Source organism: Carcharodon carcharias, chromosome 18, assembly GCF_017639515.1.
Source record: "Carcharodon carcharias isolate sCarCar2 chromosome 18, sCarCar2.pri, whole genome shotgun sequence".
In the NCBI taxonomy this organism is placed as follows: domain Eukaryota; kingdom Metazoa; phylum Chordata; class Chondrichthyes; order Lamniformes; family Lamnidae; genus Carcharodon; species Carcharodon carcharias.
The window spans coordinates 2,401,324-2,424,084 of NC_054484.1; the positions used below are offsets into that span (position 1 = coordinate 2,401,324).

At 43.5% G+C, this 22,761-nt stretch overlaps 1 protein-coding gene across 2 annotated transcripts in view; it reads left to right on the forward strand.

Moving 5' to 3' along the window:
- Window positions 1–22,761, forward strand: part of LOC121290943 (cytochrome P450 2J1-like) — a 241,128-nt gene that overhangs the window by 129,965 nt on the left and 88,402 nt on the right. For both annotated transcript variants that reach the window (XM_041212000.1, XM_041212001.1), the window contains exons 4-5: window positions 12,017–12,177; window positions 18,952–19,128. In XM_041212000.1, coding sequence (XP_041067934.1) covers window positions 12,017–12,177; window positions 18,952–19,128 — 338 coding nt within the window. The remainder of the gene's footprint in view (window positions 1–12,016; window positions 12,178–18,951; window positions 19,129–22,761) is intronic.

Here is a 22,761-nt window from a genome sequence, read left to right on the forward strand (position 1 = left end):
CAGTAACAATGGACAACTTCAATTCACATATAGTGTGGGTAAATCTAATTAGCACTAATGTTTTGGAGGATGAATTCCTGGAGTGTTTACGAGATGGGCTTCAGGAACAGAATGTTGAGGAACCAACTAGGAAGAAGGCGATTTTACACAGAAATGTAGAAACATAGAAACAAGGAGAAGGAGTAGGCTATTTGGCCTTCGAGCCTGCTCCGCCATTCATTATGATCATGGCTGATCATCCAACTCAATAGTCTGCTCCTGCTTTCTCCCCATACCCTTTGATCCCTTTCGCCCCAAGAGCTATACCTAACTCCTTCTTGAAAACATACAATGTTTTGGTCTCAACTGCTTTCTGTGCTAATGAATTCCACAGGCTCACCACTCTCTGGGTGAAGAAATTTCTCCTCATCTCAGTCCTAAATGGTCTACCCCATATCCTCAGACTGTGACCCCTGGTTCTGGACTCCCCCACCATCAGGAACATCCTTCCTGCCTCTACCCTGTCTAGTCCTGTTAGAATTTTATAGGTTTCTATGAGATCCCACCTCATTCTTCTAAACTCCAGTGAATATAATCCTAATCGACTCAATCTCTCCTCCTGCCATCCCAGGAATCAGCTGGATAAACCTTCGCTGCACTCCCTTTATAGTAAGAACATCCTTCCTCAGATAAGGAGACCAAAACTGTACACAATATTCCAGATGTGGTCTCACCAAGGCCCTGTATAATTGCAGCAGGATATCCCTGTTCCTGTACTCGAATCTCTGGCTATGAAGGCCAACATACCATTTGCCTTCTTTACCGCATACTGCACCTGCATGCTTACCTTCAGCGACTGGTGTATGAGGACACCCAGGGCTCGTTGAACATTCCCCTCTCTGAATTTATAGCCATTCAGATAATAATCTGCCTTCCTGTTTTTGCTACCAAAATGGATAACCTCACATTTATCCACATTATACTGCCTCTGCCATGCATTTGCCCACTCACTCAGCTTGTCCAAATCACACTGAAGCATCTCTGCATTCTCCTCACAGCTCACACTCCCACCCAACTTTGTGTCATCTGCAAATTTGGAGATATTACATTTAATTCCCTCATCTAAATCATTAATATATGTTGTGAATAACTGGGGTCCCAGCACCGATCCCTGCGGTACCCCACTAGTCACTGCCTGCCATTCGGAAAAAGATCTGTTCATTCTTACTCTTTGTTTCCTGTCTGCCAAACAGTTTTCTATCCATCTCAATACACTGCCCCCAATCCCATGCGCTTTAATTTTACATGCCAATCTCTTATGTGGGACTTTGTTGAAGGCCTTCTGAAAGTCCAAATAAACCACATCCACTGGCTCCACCTCATCAACTCTACTAGTTACATCCTCGAAAAATTCCAGTAGATTTGACAAGCATGATTTCCCTTTCATAAATCCATGCTGACTCTGTCTGATTCTGCCACTGTTTTCCACGTGCTCAGCTATTAAATCTTTTATAATGGACTCTAGAATTTTCCCCACTACCTGACTGGTCTATAATTCCCGGTTTTCTCTCTACCTCCCTTTTTAAATAGTGGGGTTACATTAGCAACCTCCAATCTGGAGGAATTGTTCCAGAGTTTATAGAATCTCGGAAGATGACCACCAATGCATCCACTATTTCTAGGGACACTTCCTTAAATACTCTGGGATGTAGATTATCAGGCCACGGGGATTTACTAGTCTTCAATTCCATCAGTTTCTCCAACAACATTTCCCTACTAATACTGATTTCTTTCAGTTCCTCCCTCTCACTAAACCCTGTGTTCCCCAACATTTCTGGTATGTTATTTGTGTCCTCCTTTGTGAAGACAGTACCAAAGTTTGTATTTGGTTGGTCAGCCATTTCTTTGTTCCCCATTATAAGTTCCCCTGTTTCTGACTGTAAGAGACCTACATTTGTCTTCAACAATCTTTTTCTCTTCACATACCTATAGAAACTTTTACAGTCAGTTTTTATGTTTCCCGCAAGCTTACTCTCGTACTCTATTTTCCCCTTCTTAATCAATCCCTTGGTCCTCCTTTGCTGAATTCTAAACTGCTCCCAATCCTCAGGTCTGTTGTTTTTTCTGGCCAATTTGTATGCCTCTTCCTTGGATCTAATACTATCTCTAATTTCCCTTGTAAGCCATGGTTTGGCCACCTTTCCTGTTTTACTTTTGTGCCAGACAGGAATAAACAATTGTTGCAGTTCATCCATGCACCCTTTGAATGTTTGGCATTTGCCTATCCACCTTCATCCCTTTAAGTAACGTTTCCCAATCCATCATAGTCAACTCGCGCCTCATACCATCGTAGTTTCCTTTATTAAGATTCAGGACCCAAGTCTCAGAATCAACTTCGTCACTCTCCATCTTGATGAAGAATTCTATCATATTATGGTTGCTCATCCCCAAGGGGCCTTGCACAACTAGATTGCCAATTATTCCTTTCTCATTACACAATACCCAGTCAAGGATGGCCTGTTCTCTAGTTGGTTCCTCAATGTTTTGGTCCAGAAAAACACCCCGTATTCACTCCAGGAATTCTTCCTCTATGGTATTGTTACTAATTTGATTTGCCCAATCCATATGCAGATTAAAGTCACCCATTATTACAGATGTTCCTTTATTGCAGGCGTCTGTAATTTCCTGTTTAATGCCATTCCCAACATCACCACTACAGTTTGGGGGTCTATATACAACCCCCACTAATGTTTTTTCCAGTTGGTGTTTCTCAGCTCTACCCATACAGATTCCACATCGTCGGAGCTAATATCTTTCCTCACTATTGCATTAATTTCCTCTTTAACCAGCAATGCAAATCCACAGCCTTTTCCTTTTTGTCTGTCCTTCCTAAATACTGAATACCCCTGGATGTTCAGTTCCCATCCCTGGTCACCCTGCAGCCATGTCTCCGTAATCCTGACTATACCATACGTATTTACATCTATCTGCGTGGTTAATTCATCCACTTTATTGTGAATGCTCCCCGCGTTAAGGCACAAAGCCTTAAGGCTTGTCTTTTAAACATTGCTTATCCCATTCCCACTATTTTTCACTGAGGCCCTGTTTGATTCTTGCCCTTGATTTCTCTGCCTATCACTTTTCTTATTCCCCTTTTTGTCTTTTGTTCTTGTCCTTGATTCCCCTTCCTCTGACTCCTTGCATAGGTTCCCATCCCCCTGCCATTTTACTTTAAACCTTCCTCAACCACTCTAGCAAATATTCCCCCTAGGACATCAGTCCCAGTCCTGCCCAGGTGTAACCCGTCCAGTTTGTACTGATCCCACCTCCCCCAGAACCAGTCCCAATATCCCAGGAATCTGAAACCCTCCCTTTCACACCATCTCTTCAGCCACGTATTCATCCGATACATCCTGCTATTTCTACTCTGATTAGCATGTGGCACTGGTAGTAATCCTGAAATCACTACCTTTGAGGTCCGACTTTTCAACTTATTCCTAACTCCCTATATTCTGCTTTTAGGACCGCATCCCCTTTTTTACCTATGTTGTTTGTACCAATGTGTACCACGACCACTGGCTGTTCACCCTCCACCTTCAGAACATCCTGTAGCTGCTCTGAGACATCCTTGTCCCTAGCACCAGGGAGGCAACGTACCATCCTGGAGTCTCGTTTGCGGCCACAGAAACACCTATTTATTCCTCTTACAATTGAATCTCCTGTAACTATGGCATTCCCGCACTTTTTACTCGTCCCCTGTGCAGCAGAGCCAACCATGGTGCAACGAATTTGGCTGTTGCTGCTTTCCTCCTTCCTCAACAGTATCCAAAGCGGTATATCTGTTTTGCAGCGGAATAAGCACAGGAGATTCCTGCATTGTCTGCCTAGTCCTCTTGCTTTGCCTGGTGATCACCCATTCCCTTCTTGCCTGTGGACTCTTAGCCTGTGTTGTGATCATCTCTTTATACGTACTATCCACGATAGTCCCCGCCTCGCAGAGCATTTGGTAGTATTAATGAGAAAGGGCTAAATAATCACCTTGCTGTTAAGAAGCCTTTATGAAATAGTAACCATAATATGATACAATTTTACATTAAGTTGGAAAGTGACATGTTTCATTATGAAACTAGGGTCTGAAATCTGACCAAAGGAAACCATGAAGGTATGAGGGGCAGGTTGGCTATGGTGGATTGGGAAAATACACTAAAAGATTTGACTGTAGCCAGGCAATGGGTAGTATTTAAAGAAGTATTACATGATCTAAAACAAATATGCATTCCTCTAATACAAAAAACACAACAGAAAAGATAAGTCAACCATAAATAACAAAAAACTTAAAGATTGCATTAGAACAAATGAAGCAGCTTGTAAGGTTGTCTGAAAAAGTGGTAATCCTGAGGGTTTGTGAGCAATTTAGAATCCAACAGGGAGGACCAAGAAACTGATTAAGAAAGGGAAAAGAGAATATGAGCGCAAACTAGCGAGAAACATAAAGGCTGATTGTAAAAGCTTCTTTAGGTACGTGAAAAGGAAAAGATTCGTAAGGAGAAATGTGGGTCCATTACAGGCGGAGACTGGCGAATTTATAATGGAGGATAAGGAAATGCAGGAGAAAATAAACAATTACTTTTTGTACATCTTCATGGACGAGGACACAGAAAATCTCCTTGAAATACTCAGGAACCAAGGGACTGGTGAAAATAAGGAATTGAAAGAAATTAATATTAATAAAAAAGTAGTACTCAAAATGTTAACTGGACTGAAGGTTGAATCCCTTGGACCTGATGAGCTACATCCCAGAGCATTGAAGGGGGTGGCTGTAGAGATAGTGGATGTATTGTTAGTTATCATTCAAAACTCTATAGATTCTGGAAATGTTCCTGCAGATTGGAAAGTAGCAAATGTAACCCCATTATTTAAGAAATGAGGGTGAGAGAAAACAGAGAATGACAGACCTGTTAGTTTGACATCAGTAATAGGGAAAATGTTAGAATCCATTATAAAGGATGTGATAACTGGACACCTGGAAAATAGTGAAGTGATTGGGCAGAGTCAACAATGATTTATGAAAGGGAAAGCACGTTTGACAAACCTGTTGGAGATTTTTGTTGATGTTACTTGTAGTATAGGTAAAGGAGAACCAGTAGATGTGGTGTATTTGGGTTTTCAGAAAGCTTTTGTGAAAATCTCACACAGGAGGTTAGTAAACAAAATTGCAGTACATGGGGTTGGCAGTAATATTCTGGTATGGATTGAGAATTGACTAACACACAAAAACTGGGTAGGAATAAATGTGTCATTCCCAGGATGGCAGGCTGTTACTAGTTGGGGTTTTTAAAATTAATTTATGAAATGTGGGCATCACTGGCTAGGCCAGCATTTATTGCCCACCCCTAACTGCCTTTGAGAAAGCGGTGGTGAGCTGCCTTCTTGAACCGCTGCAGCTCTTGTGATGTAGGTACACCCACAGTGCTGTTAGGGAGGGAGTTCTAAGATTTTGACCCAGTGACAGTGAAGGAATAGTGATATATTTCCAAGTCAGCATGGTGAGTGGCTTGGAGGTGCATTTCCAGGTGGTGATGTTCCCATGCGTCTGCTGCTCTTGTCCTTTTAGGTGGTAGCAGTTGTGGGTTTGGAAGGTGCTGTCTAAGAAGCCTTGGTGAATTCCTGCACTGCATCTTGAAGATGGTACACACTGCTGCTACTGTGCATCGGTGGTGAAGGGAGTCGATGTTTGTGGATGTGGTGCCAAAAAGGGGGATTCTTTTCCTTGAATGGTGTCAAGCTTCTTGAGTGTTGTGGGAGCTCATTCATTCGGGCAAGTGGAGAGTATTCCATCACACTCCTGACCTGTGCCTTGTAGATGGTGGACAGGCTTTGGGGAGTCAGGAGGTGGGTTACTCGGCACAGGATTCCCAGCCTTTGACCTGCTGTGTAGCCACAGTATTTATATGGCTAGTCCTGTTCAGTTTCTGGTCAATGGTAACCCTCAGGATATTGATAGTGGGGGATTCAGTGATGGTAATGCCATTGAACATCAAGGGGCGATGGTTGGATTCTCTCTTGTTGGAGATGGTCATTGCCTGACACTTGTGTGGCACGAATGTTACTTGCCACTTGTCAGCCCAAACCTGGATATTATCCAGGTCTTGCTGCATTTGGACATGGACTGCTTCAGTATCTGAGGAGTTGTGAGTGGTGTTGAACATTGTGCAATCATCAGCAAACATCCCCACTTCTGACCTTATGATGGAAGGAAGGTCATTGATGAAGCAGCAGAAGTTGGTTGGGCCGATGATATTACCCTGAGGAACTCCTGCTGTGGTGGAGCTGAGATAACTGACCTCCAACAACCACAACCATCTTCCTTTGTGCTAGGTATGACTCCAACCAGTGGAGAGTTTTCCCCCTGATTCCCATTGACTCCAGTTTTGCTGGGGCTCCTTGATGCCACACTCGGTCAAATGCTGCCTCGATGTCCAGGGCAGTCACACTCACCTCACCTCAGGAGTTCAGCTCTTTCGCCCATGCTCGAACCAAGGCTGTAATGAAGTCAGGAGCTGAGTGGCCCTGGTAGAACCCAAACTGAGCATCAGTGAGTAGGTTATTGCTAAACAGGTGCTACTTGATAGCACTGTTGATGACCCCTTCCATCACTTTACTGATGATCGAGAGTAGACTGATGGGGCGGTAATTGGCTGGGTTGGATTTGTCCTGTTTTTTGTGGACAGGACATACCTAGGCAATTTTCCACATAGCTGGGTAGATGCCAGTGTTGCAGCTGTACTGGAACAGCTTGGCTAGGGGTGCGGCAAGTTCTGGAGCACAAGTCTTCAATGCTATTGCTGGAATATTGTCAGGGCCCAGAGCCTTTGCAGTATCCAGTGTCCTACACCGTTTCTTGATATCACCTGAAGTGAATTGCATTGGCTGAAGATTAACAACAGTTATGCTGGGGACCTCCAGAGGAGGCCAAGATGGGTGATCCACTCGCCGCTTCTGGGCTGAAGATTGTTGCAAATGCTTCAGCTTTATCTTTTGCACTAATGTTCTGGGCTCCTCCATCATTGAGGATGGGGATATTTGTGGAGCCTCCTCCTCCAGTGAGTTGTTTAATTGTCCACCCCCATTGACGACTGGATGTGACAGGACTGCAGAGCTTAGATCTGATCCGTTGGTTGTTGGATCGATTAACTCTGTCTATCGCTTGCTGCTTATGCTGTTTGGCATGCAAATAGTCATGTGTTGTAGCTTCACCAGGTTGACACCTCATTTTTAGGTATGCCTGGTACTGCTCCTGGCATGCCCTCCTGCACTCTTCATTGAACCAGGGTTGATCCCCTTGCTTGATGGTAATGGCAGAGTGGGGAAAATTCCAGGCCATGAGGTTACAGGTTGTGTTTGAGTACAATTCTGCTGCTGCTGATGGCCCACAGCACCTCACGGATGCCCAGTCTTGAGTTGCTGGATCTGTTTGAAATCTATCCCATTTAACACCGTGGTAGTGCCACACAATGCGATGGTATCCTCAATGTGAGGGCGGGACTTCATCTCCTCAAGACTCCTACTAATACTGCCTTGGACAGATGCATCGGCAGCAACAGGTTGGTGAAGATGAGGTCAAATAATTTTTTTCCCTTCTTATTGGTTCCCTCACCACCTGCTGCAGATCCAGCCTAGAAGCTAAGACCTTTAGGACTCAGCCAGCTCAGTCTGTGGTGGTGCTACTGAGCCACTCTTGGTGATGGACTTTGAAGTCCCCCATCCAGAGTACATTCTGCACCCTTGACATCCTCAGTGCTTCCTCCAAGTGATGTTCAACATGGAGGAGCAGTGATTCATCGGCTGAGGGAGGGTGGTACATGGTAATGAGCAGGAGGTTTCCTTACCCATGTTTGACCTGATGCCATGAGACTTCATGGGGTCTGGAGTCGATGTTGAGGACTCCCAGGGCAACTCCCTCCTGACTGTATATCACTGTGCCCCCACCTCCGCTGGGCCTGTCCTGCTGGTGGGACAGGACATACCCAGGGATGGTGATCTCTGGGACATTGTCTGTAAGGTATGATTCCAGGAGTATGACTATGTCAGGCTGTTGCTTGACCAGTATGTGAGAATGTTCGCCCAATTTTGGCACTAGTCCCCAGATGTTAGTAAGGAGAACTTTGCAGGGTCGACAGGGCTGAGTTTGCGCTTGTCGTTTCCCGTATCTAGGTTGATGCTGGGTGGTTCATCCAGCTTCATCCTTTTTAGGAGTTTGATACAACTGAGTGGCTTGCTCAGCCATTTCAAAGTCAACCACTGGAGTCCAGAATCACTTGTAGGCCAGAACCAGTGAGGCTAGCAGATTTAGTGAAACAGATGGGTTTTTATGACAATCAACAATATTTCATGGTCACCATTAGAATTTTAATTCCAGATTTTTATTGAATTCTACCATCTGCCGTGATGGGATTCAAAACCTGGTCCCCAGATCATTACCTTTGGTCTTTGGATTACTAGTCCACTATGCCATCACTTCCCCTAATTTCCCCTAACTTGGGTAGCACAAGGGTCAGTGCTGGGCTCACAGCTGTTCACAATCCATGCAAATATTTTGGACATGGAGACCAAATGTAGTATTTCCAATTTTGCTGATGACATAAAACTAGCTGGGACTGTAAGTTGTGAGGAAGATGCAAGGAGGCTTCAAAGAAACTTGGACAGGCTGAGTGAATGGGCTGGAACATGGCTGATGGAATATGATGTGAATGTGTAAGTGTGAACTTCACACTTATTCACTTTGGTAGAAAAAACAGAAAGAGTATTTCTTAAATGGTGAGAGACTGGGAAGTGTTGATGTCCAAAGGGACCTGGGTGTCCTTGTTCATGAGTCACTAAAAACTAACATGCAGGTGCAGCAAGCAATTAGGAAGGTAAATGGTTTGTTGGCCTTTATTGCAAGGGGATTTGAGTACAGGAGTAAAGATGTCTTGCTGCAATTGTACAGAGCCTTGGTGAGATCCCACCTGGAGTATTTGTCTTCTCATCTAAGCAAGCATATACTTGCCAAAGGGGGAGTAGAGGGTGTGCAACAGAGATTCATCAGATTAACCCCTGGGATAGCATGATCGTCCTATGAGGAGAGATTAAGGAAACTGGGCCTGTATTCTCTAAAGTTTCAAAGAAAGAGAGGTGATCGCACTGAAACTTAATAAATTCTCATATGGCATGATGGTACATTTAGATTGGCTGCTGAGTCTAGAACCAGGGCACACAGTTCCAGAATAAGGGAAGGCCATTTAAGACTGAGATGAGGAGGAATTTCTTCATTCAGAGAATGGTGAATCTTTGAGCTTCCACAGCCCTCTGGGTTGGAGAATTCAAATAATTGAGCATGTTCAAGACAGAAATTGATAGATTTTTGGATATTAGTGATATCAAAGGATATAGGGACAGCGCAGGAAAGTGACGTAGAGGTACATGATCAGCCATGATCAAATTGAATGGCGAAGCAGGCATGATGGGCTGAATGGCCTATTCCTGGTCCTATGTTCCTTTGTTCCAATACAATTCCCACCCATTCAGACAGAAATCAGTTCTCCTCAGCATCCTACTTGATGGCTAACACAAAACAGTCTTTTCCTTGACACTGCATCAGCTGTTTTGGTCTCTGATTCTGAGAGTGTGTGTCCAGAAAGACCAGCTGCCCCTCTTTGTGTCAAAGTGTGAAACCTGGCACATGATTTTCTATAGGTTTTGGCCTGGGCCTCTTTCCCCATGACAACCAAATCATATGGGGCTGTCTCCAGGCAGTTTAGTATGATTTCACCAGCCCCATTCCAGGGGATTAAATTAAATTGAAAGAAAACAGTTTAAAACATAACTGCCTGTTTAAAGTCCAGTATTTTTAACAAACAGCTCTTTCAAAGACTTGTCTCCTTCTCATAGAGTCATAGAGTCATGGAGTCATAGAGGTCTACAGCACAGAAAAAGGCCCTTCAGCTCATTGAGTCTGCCTCGGTCAAACAAGTACCTAACTTCTAATCCCATTTTCCAGCACTAGGCCCATAGCCTTGTATACCATGGGCATCACAAGTGCACATCGAAATACTTCTTCAATGTTATGAGGTTTTCTACCTCTACCATTCTTTCAGGCAGTGAGTTCCAGATTCCCACCACCCTCTGGTAAAAAAATTCTTCTTCACATCCCCTCTAAACCTCCTGCCCCTTACCTTAAATCTATGCCCCCTGGTTATTCATCCCACCACCAAGGGGAAAAGTTCCTTCCTGTCTACCCTATCTATGCCCTTCATAATTTTATACACCTCAATCATGTCCCCCTCAATCTCCTCTGCTCCAGGGAAAATAATCCCAGTCTATCCAATCTCTCCATAACTAAAACTCTCCAGCCCAGGCAACATCCTGATAATTCTCCTCTGTATTTTCTCCAGCGCGATCACATCCTTCCTATATTGCGGATTCCAGAACTGCACACAATACTCTAGCTGTGGCCTAACCTGCGTTTTATACAGTTCCAGCATAACCTCCCTGCTCTTATATTCTGTGCCTCGGCTAATAAAGGCAAGTATCCCATCTGCCTTCTTAACCACCTTATCTACCTGTCCCACCACCTTAATGGACCGGTGGACATGCACACCAAGGTCCCTCTGATCCTGGTGCTTCCCAAGTCCTACCATTCATCATGTATTCCTGTGCCTTGTTTGTCCTGCCCAAGTGCATCACCTTACGCTTATCCAGATTAAATTCCATTTGCCACTGATCAACCCACCTGACCAGCCTGACCATCTATATCCTCCTGTAATCTAAGGCTATCCTCCTCACTATTTACCACCCCACCAATTTTCGTGTCATCCATGAACTTACTGATCAACCCTTCTACATTCAAGCCTAAATTGTTTAAATAAACCACAAACAGCAAGGGACCCAACACCGATCCCTGTGGAACCCCATGGACACAGGCATCCAGTCACAAAAACACCCCTCAACAATTACCTTCTGCTTCCTGCCACTCAGCCAATTCTGGATCCAATTTGCCAAATTGCCTTGGATCCCATGGTCTCTTACCTTCGTTATCAGTCTCCCATGCGGGACCTTATCAAAAGCCTTGCTGAAGTCTAAGTAGACTACGTCAACTGCATTGCCCTCACCTACTCAGCTCTTTGAAAAATTCAATCAAATTGGTCAGACATGACCTCCCCTTAACAAAACCATGCTGACTGTCCTTGATTAATCCCTGTCTCTCCAAGTGTAGATTAATTCTGTCCCTCTGAATTGCTTCCAATAGTTTCCCCACCACTGAGGTTAGACTGACTGGCCTGTAGTTCCCTGGTTTATCCCTTCCACCCTTCTTGAATAACGGTACCACACTGGCTGTCTTCCAGTCCTCTGGCACCTCTCCTGTGGCCAGAGAGGTATTGAAAATTATAGCCCCTGCTATCTCCTCCCTTGCCTCACTCAACAGCCTTTGATACATATCATCTGGGCCTGGAAATTTATCTACTTTTAACCTGCCAGACCACTTAGAGCCTCCTCCCTTTCTATGCTAATTTCTTTAATTATATCACAGTCCTTCTGATTTCCATACCCACATCGTCCCTCTCACTTGTGAACACATACACAAAGTATTAATTTAGAACCCTAACTACATCTTCCAGCTCCACACACAAATTACCACTATTGTCCTTAATGGGCCCTACTCTTTCCCTAGTTATCCTTCTGTGCTGTGAGATTCTGCAATTCTATATGACTGAGTTATCAGGTGATTCTGACAGGCTAGACTCTTACATAACATGTCTATACTCTATGGGAGATATCACAGGCTCCTGGAGTTGGTTCATTTCCCTTGTTGTGGCCCAGAGTTACTGAGGTAATTTACAGCACCACTTTCCTCCTCGAGATCATCTAACACTACTAAAAGCTGTTTAGTGAGACTTCATTCCTGATCACACATCAGAGGACCTGCAATTGTTACTATTATTGATTTTTCTCCTGCTTCCAAATCAGCGCTTATTGTGTTTAATATTACACTTCACAGATGAGCCCTTTGACCCCCATTTGGATATCAGCCAGTCCGTCTACAGCGCAATGTACCAAGTGTTGTTTGGTCATCATCTCGACTACAGTGACCCAAACTTCAGGGCTTTCATGCAGCATTCCAAGAACATAGCAGCAGTTATACCCTGTGTAAGCGTAAAGGTCAGTAAAACTTCAAAGTCACAATGCAAATAATATTCTCTTCACAGGACCAATCACTTAAAGCTGCTTCCCAGACAATCAATATACATTTACAAAAATAGAATGTAGCGGATGCTGAAAATATGAAGTAAAACAACACAAAATGCTGACAATATTCAATTCTAATGAAAGATCATCAACCTAAAACATTGGGCTGAATTTTACGGGAATGTCCCTCCCACATCTCCATGAAATTTGGCATCATGATGTCAGATGGGGCAGCCACAGTCATGATGTCAGTCTGCAATAGTACAGAAGGCAAGCAAGGTGTGGAACTGGGAGCCCGTCTGCTTTTTGGAAATCTGCAATTATGAGCTAATTAAAGCAATTAAATTGACAAAGCACTCAAATTTTACATTACCTGTGCAATAGTTTCAGGAAGCACATGGGCCAAATGGGGGGAGTGACAGGTTTTCATAGGCAGCAAACTGCTTGAGAAGGTAAAGGCAGCAGCTGAGCCCACTGCTCGAGGTGAGGGGCTTTTGATTTATTATCCAGAAGGGAGTGACAGTTCAGGGGGTGTAGAGGATCCTGAAAAGGGAAGAGTCACCCTGAAAAGTAAATGGTCGCTTTCCCAATTGGCATTGTGCACTCCGGTGGAGGCTCTTCCAGTGAGGAGAACAGTAGAAGGAGGGCAACAGGACAAGGACAGCAGTGTCCTGCTGACTAGTCACATAGAATCACAGAATCACAGAATTGGTACGCTGTAGAAGGAGGCCATTCAGCCCATCATGTCTGCACCGGCTCTCTGAGCATTTCAACTTAGTAACAATCTCCTTACTTTTCCCCGTAACCCTGCGCATTGTTTCTATTTAAATACTCATCTAATACCCTCTTGAATGCCTCGATTGAGCCTGCTTCCACCACACTTCCAGACAGTGCATTCCAGACTCAAACCACTCATTGTGTGAAAAGGTTTTTCTCACCTCACATTGGCTTCTTTTGCAAATCACTTTAAAACTGTGCCTCTCATTCTCGATCTGTTTACGAGTGGGAACAGTTTCTCTCTATCTACTCTGTCTAGACCCTTCATGATTTTGAAAATTTCTATCAAATCTCCTCTCAGCCTTCTCCTCTCCAAGGAAAACATTCCCAACTTAGCCAATCTTTCCGCATAATTGAAGTTCTTCATCCCTGGAACCATTCTTGTAAACCACTTCTGCACTCTCTCCAATGTGTTCACATCCTTCCTATGCTGTGGCACCCAGAACTGCACACAATACTCCAGCTGAGGTCTTACCAGCATCTTATATAAGTTCATCATAACCTCCCTGGTCTTGTACGCCATGCCTCTATTAATGAAGCCTAGAATACTGTATACTTTAGAAACAACTTTCTCTCCCTGTCCTGCCACCTTTAATGACTAATGTACATATAGACCCAGGTCTGTCTGCTCCTGTAGACCCTGTAGAATAGTATCCTTTATTTTATACTGTCTCTCCATGTTCTTTGTACCAAAGTGCATCACCTCATACTTCTCCACATTGAACTTCATCTGCCACCTATCTGCCCACTCCACTAATGAGTTAATGTCCTTTTGAAGTTTTACACGGCCCTCCTCACAGTTTACAATTCTCCCAAGGTTGTCCGAAACTTTGAAATTGTCGCCTGCACAGCAAGATCTAGAACATTTATATACATCAGGAAGAGCAAGGGTCCCAGTACTGACCCTTGGAGAACTCCATTACAAACCTCCCAGCCCGAAAAATACTCATTAACCATTACTCTCTTTTTCCTATCCCTCAGCCAATTTTGTGTCTAAGTTGTTACTGTCCCTTTTATTCCATGATCTATAGCTTCCCTCAGAAGTCTGTTGTGTGGCACTGTATAGAACGCCATTTGGAAGTCCATATATACCACATCAATGGCCTTATCCTCATCAACCATCTCTGTTGCCTCTTCATAAAACTCCAGCAAATTAGTTGGACACGATTTTCCTTTAACAAATCCATGCTGACTCTTCCGAATCAGGATAGAATTAATAGTCACATGGAAAAATGTGGCTTGATTCGGAAGAGTCAGGGAAAGGCAGGTAGCATTAAAATAGAGAATAGTAATGTTTTTAATTATCCAGTCCTCTAGCACCTCCCCTGAATCCAGGGAACATTAAAAGATTATTGCCAGTGCCTCTGCAATTTCCACTCACTTCCTTCAATATCCTTGGATGCATCTCATCCGGTCCCGCCTTATCAAATTTAAGTAGCGACAGCTTATCCATTACCTCCTCATCATCAATTTTAAGCCTTTCTAGGGACTGAATTTCCTCCTCTGTCACCATGACCTGGGCAGCATCCACTAGGTAAAGACAGATGCATTTAACACCTCAGCTATGTCACTTGCCTCTATGTGTAAATCCCCATTTTGGTCCCTAATCGGCCCTACTCCTTTTACTATTGATGTGCTGATAGAATACTTTAGCATTTCCTTTCATGTTAGCTGCCAGTCTTTTTTCACAGTCCCTCTTTGCTTCTTGTATCTGCTTTTTCACATCCTTCTGAACCTTCTGTATTCAGCTTGGTTCTCAATTGTAGTTGCCTGACACCTGTCGTAAGCACACTTTTTCTTGTTTAACTTAATTTCTATCTCCTTTGTCATCCAGGGAACTCTGAATTGTTTGTCCTACCCTTCCCTTGTGAGGGAACATACCTTGATTTGTCCAAACCATTTCCTCTTTGAAGGTAGCCCATTGTTCAGCTACTCTTTCTCCTGCCAATCTTTGCTTTCAGTCTATCCAGCCCAGCTCCGTTCTTGCCCCATTGAAGTCCGCTCTCTGCCAGTTGATTATTCTTACTCTGAATTGACCAATGTCATTTTCCACCATTATTCTAAACCTTATGATACAATGATCACTGTCCCCTAAATATTTCCCCACTGTCACTTGATCCACTTGGCCTATTTCATTCCCAAGAACCAGTGTCTCCTTTCTTGTTGGACTGGACATATACTTCTGTAGGAAATTCTCCTGAACACAATCTAGGAATGTTTGTCCCTCACTGCCTCTCACACTCCACTATTCCAGTCTATATATGGGTAATTAAAGTCCCACATTATAACTATGGTGTTTACACCTCTCTGTAATTTCCTTGCAGATTTGTTCCTCTATCTCCTTCCCACAAGCTGATGGTCTATATATCACACCGAGCAATGTAATTCCACCCTTCTTATTCCTTAGCTCTAGCCTAATCGATTCTGTCCTTGAATCGTCGGACACATCCTCTTGCAACACACTCCAACCAACAACCCCAAGCATCCTCCTTTTTTACCTTTCTTACCTTTTCTGAACTCCTTGTAACCAAGAATATTTAACACCCAGATCTGCCCTTCCTTAAGCCAGATCTCCGTTAACACCACAACATCATAATCCCACAAAGCAATCTGTGCCTGTAACTCCCCAATTTTATTAACCATAATCCATACATTCACATACATGCAGTGTAGCCCTGATTTAGACTTCATTACTTGCTCCCTTACTCCGACTTCATCTATTAACTTACTAATCTCTATTTAGTGCTACCTGCCTCTCCCAGCATTCCATGCACCCTGGTATTACGTTCTAATACTTTCTCCTGGTTCCCACACCCCTGCCGAGTTAGTTTAAACCCTCCCCAACAGCACTAGCAAAACACCCCGCAAGGAACTCAGTCCTGGCTCTGTTCAGATGCAACCTGTCCGGTTTGTACAGGTGTCGTCTCCCCCAGAGCCAGTCCCAGGAATCTAAAGGCCTCCTTCCTGCACTATCTTTCCAGCTACGCATTCATCTGTCTTATCTTCCTACTTCTGTCCTCACTGGCATGTTGCACTGGGAGTAATCTGGAGATCACTGTCTTATGGTTCCTGCTTGCTAATTTTCTATGTAGCTCCCTAAATTCTGATTGCAGGATCACATCCCCCTTCCTACCTAAGTCTTTAGTATCGATATGGACCATGACCTCTGGCCGTTCACCATCCCCCAGAAGAATGTCCTGCATTCGCTCTGTGACATCCTTGACCCTGGCACCAGGGAGGCAACACACCATCATGTTACAGCTGCAGAAACACCTGTCTATTCCCCTAACCAATGAATCCCTTATCACTGCTGCTCTTTCTTTCTTCTTCCCTCCTGTACAGTCGAGCTACTCATGGTGCCACAAACTTGGTTCTGACTGCACTCCTCTGAGGAACCAGTGCCCTCACCATCTTCCAAAATGGAAAACTGGTTTGTGAGTGGGACCCCAGGGGACTCTTGCACTACCTGCCTACTTCTCTTGAACTGCCTGGTGGTCACCCATTCCCTCTCTGTCTACAGGCCCTTAAGCTGCGGTGTGGCCACCTCTCTGAACGTGCTACCCACGTAGCTCTCAGCCTCATGGATGTGCCACAGTGACTCCAGCCACCGCTCGAGCTCTGAAACCGGAGCTCAAGTTTCTGCAGCTGACGGCACTTCCTGCCCATGTGGTCGTCTAGGATACCGGTAGCATCCATGACTTCACACATATTACAGGACATGCATTCCACTTGACTGAGCTGCCCTGCCATGTCTTAACTCTGCTTCCCTTACGTTAACTTTAATCTACTTTAGGTTATTTATATTACTTGATTATATTGGCCCTAAATTTCCCTTACTCCTGGCACTTCAGTTAAATCCAAGTAGAGTAACTTGCTTAAAAATAATACACTTTTCTATTTTACTCACAAGTTCCTACTCACCAAGGCTCTGCTCTTCTTTCTGAGGAGAAGTAGAAAAAGGAGCACCTTCTCCCTCCTTCCTGAACTCCCTCAGTCACCAAACCCCAACTGAAGCATTCTACTGCAGCCAAACACAGCACTATGATGCAGACAAAACATAAGGCACCTAGTTATGTTGAAGGGACAGAAGGCTGCAGAGACCACTGTCAGCAAGGTGAACCAAGAAGAAGAACTCACTCTTCAGGCAGTTGGAGTGACAGTGTCCCCGATAGCTGCACTTCTCCCAGGAGATAGTGATGTCTCTGTGCGAGGTGATGGCAGAGGAGATAAGTTCCAAATGTACTGGTGACCACAATTGATTGTAATCTTCCAGAATTCTAGATTCTGGAAAGGTTCAGTGGATTGGAAAACCACAAATGTAACACCTCTATTGTAAATGTAACACCTCTAACCACAAATGTAACACGTCTATTCAAGAAAACAGGGGCCAAAATTTTCCGTTTGGTGGGCAGGCGGAGCAGGAGCAGACGTGGATGGGCACAGACCCGATCCATTCTTTTGCAAGTCACTTTAAATCTGTGCCCTCCTGTTCTTGATTCTTTTACGAGTGAGAACAGCTTCTCCCTATCTACTCTGTCCAGCCCCCTCATGATTTTGAAAACATCGCTATCAAATCTCCTCTTAGCCGAGAGAACAGCGCCAACCTCTCCAATCTATCCTCTTGGCTGAAATTTCTCATCCCTGGAACCAGCCTTGTGTACTGTCTCCAATGTGTTCACATCCTTCCTATAATATGGTACCGAGAACTGTACACAATATTTCAGCTCAGTTCTAATGAGTGTCTTATATAAATTCAGCATAACCTCCCTGCTCTTGTACTCTATGCCCCTTTTAATAAAGCCCAGGATACTATATGCTTTAATAACTGCTCTCTCCACCTGTCCTGCCATCAATGATCACCTTCAATGATCATCAATGATCATCAATGATCACCTTCAATGATCCTGCCAATGATCCTGCCAATGATCACCTTCAATGATCACCTTCAATGATCATCAATGATCATCAATGATCACCTTCAATGATCCTGCCATCAATGATCACCTTCAATGATCGATACACCCAGGTCTTTCTGCTCCTGCACCCCCTTCAGATTTCTCCCCTTATTTTATATTGTCTGTCCATGTTCTTCCTACCAAAATGCATCACGTCACATTGCTCCACATTGAACTTCATCTGCCACCTATCTGCCCGCTCCACCAACTTGTCTATGTCCTCTTGAAGTTCCACACCATCCTTCTCGCAGTTCACAACACTCCCAAGCGTCATATCATCCACAAACATTGAAATTGTCTCCTGCACACCAAGATCTAGATCATTAATATATATCAGGAACAGAAAGGGTCCCAATACTGACCCCAGGGGGAACTCCAATGCAAACCTTCCTCTAGCCCGAAAAATATCCATTGACCATTACTCTCTGTTTCCTATTTTTCAACCAGTTTTCTATCCATGTTGCTACTGTCCCTTTTATTCCCTGAGCACTAACTTTTCTCACAAGTCAGTTTTGTGGCACTGTGTCAAATGCCTTTCCAAAGTCCATGTACACCATGTCAACAGCATTACCCTTTGACCAGGTTTTTAGTTACCTGCCCTAATATCTCCTTATGCAACTCAGTATCATAGTTTGCTTTATAATAACCCTGTGAAATGCCATGGGTATTTTATTATGTTAAAAATGTCTTATAAATGCAAGTTGGTGTAAAATATTGTATATTCTGATAATCCCAATAGGGAATTCAGAAGAAACCACTTCACCCAGAGTGATGAGAGTGTGGAACTCGCTATCACAGGGAATAGTTGAGGTGAATAATAGAGTATAGATGCATTCAAGGGGATACTGGATTAACAGATAAATGAGATAGGAATAGAAGCATTATGGTGACAGGGGTGAGGTGACGGATTAGAAGAGGCTCACATGCAGGATAAATACCAGCATGTACCATATGGGCTGATGGCCTATTTCTGTGTTATAGAGTACTGTGTAATTTGAATTTTATATAATTTCAGCTGTATAACCTATTGCCGACAGTGATGCAGTTCATGCCAGGAGCACATCAGAGGCTGTTTGCAGAATGGGATCAACTGGTGTCCATCCTCTTGGAGCAAGTACAACATCATCAACTGAGCAGAAACCCTGAGACTCCACGAGATTTCACTGATTGTTACTTAAATAAGATGGAGAAGGTAAGGAAGCAGTGAGCAGCAAATGGAATGTCTATCACTGTTAAGCAAAGAGACATATACAGAGACTGGAACACAGAGGCAAGAGAGCAGAGATTGGAAAGCAGAGACATGGGACTGAGAAAGTTTTATCAATGTGGTTCAGAGGTTGAGGCAGAACACTAAAGAGAGGAGGGTCCAGGTAGTAGCAGGGTTCATCATCTCTTTCGCCATATCCCTGTAATTTTCTTCTCCTTCAAGTATTTATCCCAATCCATTTTGAAAGCCACAATTGAACCTGCCTCCATTACACTCTCAGGCATGCATTCCAGATACTAGCTGCTCTCTGTGTAAAAAAGTTTCTCCTCATGTTGTTGTTGGTTTTTTTGACAATCACCTTACATTAGTGGCCTCTAGTTTTTGAACCTTCCACCAACGAGAATAGTTTCTCCGTATCTACTGTAAATAGATTCCTCATGATTTTGAACAACTCCATCAAATCTTGTCTCAACCTTCTCTTCTACAAGGAAAAGAGACCCAGCTTTTCCAATCTGTCCACATATCTGAAGTTACACATTCCCAGAACCATTCTCATAACTTGTTTCTCCCATTCCTCGTTATTCCTACATTAACTAAAGTTAGTAAGGGATATGGGGCAAAGGGATATGGAGTTAAGTCACAGATCAGCCATGACCTCATTGAATGATGGAACATGCTCGAGGGGCTAAATGGCCTCCCTCTGCTCCTATGTTCCTACATACTTCTTATATAACCCACATTTAATCACGTTAGCTGTGACCATCCCACTAATATGTCGTTCCGAACTGACTCAACCCTTTCCTCACTCACTGATCAAATTCTCATTTTGTCTACCAAAATGTTTTGAGATTGTATCCAAGGTCGAAACATCAATACAAATTCGGAACAGAAATGGAGCAATCACTGAGCCAGATGTGCTTTTGACCATTTCCAGTCAAACCAACACTAGTTTACCATAATGCTGTTTCCAATCCAGCAATGTTTGCTTTTACTCATACTGCAAGATTTCCTCTTATACTATACAGTTGATGTTTTCTGAAAATGGCTTTGAAAATCTATCTGCTTAATTCCCTTCATCTTTCTAATCGATCGCTTTGCTACCAATGTAGATGAGAAATTGGCAATTGGAAAAGTGGATGAGTCTCTGCACCGTGATGGTGCAGCCTAAGGGTGTAGGAAGAAACCCAAGGAGATAACCAAACATAAGAGTCTTTAAATATTTTTAATTTTGAGCTAGATAGATTCTTGATAAACAAGGGGTTGAAAGGTTACCAGAGGTAGGTGGGAAGTTGAGCTTACAATCAGATCAGCCGCGCTACTATTGAATGACTTTAAAAAGGAAGAGAGAGGCCAAAGTGAATGTAGGCCCCTTACAGAATGAGGCTGGGGAAATAATAATGAGGAACCAAGAAATGGCAGAGGAGTTGAATAAATACTTGCATCAGTCTTCATGTTAGAAGACACTAATAGAATTCCAAAAATACTAGATAATCAAAGGGCAAAAGGGAGGGGGGAGGGAGAAATTAATACAATAACTATCACTAGGGAAAAAGTATTAGGGAAATGAATGGGGTGAAAAGCCAATAATTCCACTGGACCTGATGGGTTACATCCTAGAATATTAAAGGAAGTAGCTACAGAGATAATGGATGCACTGGTAGTAATCTTCCAAGAGTCCTTAGATTCTGTAAAAGTCCCAGAGGATTGGAAAACTGCCAATGTTACATCCTTATTCAAAAAGGGAGGGAGACGAAAAGAAGGTAACTATAGGCCAGTTAGCATAACATCTATTATTGGGAAAATGTTAGAGCCTATTATAAAGGGTGTAAAAACAGAGCATATAGAAATGCATTAAACTATCAAGCAGAGTCAGCATGGCTTCATGAAGGGAAAATCCTGCCTGACAAATTTATTAGAATTTTTTGAGGAGGTAACAAGCAGGATAGATAAAGGGGAAATAGTAAATGTAACATATTTGGATTTCCAAAAGGTGTTCAATAAAGTACCGCACATAAGGCTACTTAACAAGATAAGAGCCCAAGGTGTTGGGGGTAGTATATTAGCATTGATAGAGGGTTGGCTAACTAATAGAAGACAGAGAGTTGGGATAAGGGAGGCATTTTCAGGATGGCAACCTGTAACTAGTGGAGTGCCATTGCCATCAGTGTTGGGGCCACAATTATTCACAATATATATTAATGACTTGGATGAGGGAAGTGAATGTACTATCGCCAAGTTTGCGGATGGCACAAAAATAGGTTGGAAGGCAAGTGATAAGGATGACACACAGAGTCTACAGAGGAATATAGACAGGTTAAGTAAGGGGGCAAAAACTTGGCAGATGGAATATAATGTGGGAAAATGAGAGGTTATGCACTTTGGCAGGAAGAATAGAGGAGCTGAATATTATTTAAATGGAGAAAGACTGCAGAAAGCTGCAGCACAGAGGGATTTGGGGGTCCTTGTGCATGAATCCCAAAAAGCTAACATACAAGTTCAGCAGGTAATAGGGAAGGCAAATGGAACGTTGGCCTTTATTTCAAAGGGAATGGAGCATAAAAATAGGGAAGTCTTGCTAAAACTATACAAGGCACCAGTTAGACCACACCTAGAATACTGTGACCAGTTTTGGTCCCCTTATCCAAGGAAAGATGTACTGGCTCTGAAGAAGAATCATACGGACTCAAAACGTTAACTCTGTCTTTCTCTCCACAGATGCTGTCAGACCTGCTGAGTTTTTCCAGCATTTTTTGTTTTTGTTTCAGATTTCTTGGTCTGCAGCTCCCTGAGACAGCTGAGACAGGGAGCTCACTGGAAACGTTCATCAACCCCCGCGGTGACGTCATCGTCTGCCCTCTTCATGCCTGGGCTTTTCAGCAAGCGTTTCATACTGGCTGAGCACTAACCGGCCAACCAGCATGAAACCATGGTCCCGGGCCTGTTTCCTAACTGCTCCCAGGCCCACCGACCACATGTGGCTGACATCCTAGATTCCAAAATCACTCCTTAATCTTTTATATTCCAGGAAACACAGTCCTAATTTGTATAATCTCTCCCCATAATTTAAACCTTGGAGTTACCTGTAAAGGATAGTGATGGACTTCCAAGGGGACATAGGCAGGTGTGTGGAATGGATGGACGTGTGGAAAACTGTGAGATGACACATTTTGGTAGGAAGAAACAGGAGGGGCAATATAAAATGAAGGATATAATTCTAAAGGGGTGCCTGAGCAGAGAGATCTGGGGGTTTATGAGCACAAGTCATTGAAGGTGGCAGGGTCAGTTGAGAAAGTAGTTAAAAAGACAGGCAGGATCCTAAGTGTTATAAATAGAGGCATATAATACAAATCAAGAAAGTTATATTGAACCCATATAAAAAACTAGTTCAACCTCAACTGGAGCATTATGTCCAATTCTGAGCACCACACTTTAGGAAGGATGTAAAGGCATTAGTAAGGGTGCAGAAGCAATTTACAAGGATGGTTCCAGAAATGAGGATCTTCAGCTACATGGATAGATTGGAGAGTCGAGGGCTGTTCTCCTTGGAGAAGAGGAGGCTGAGAGGAGGTCAGATGGAAATTTTCAAAATCTTGAGGTGTCTGGACAGAGAAAAACACT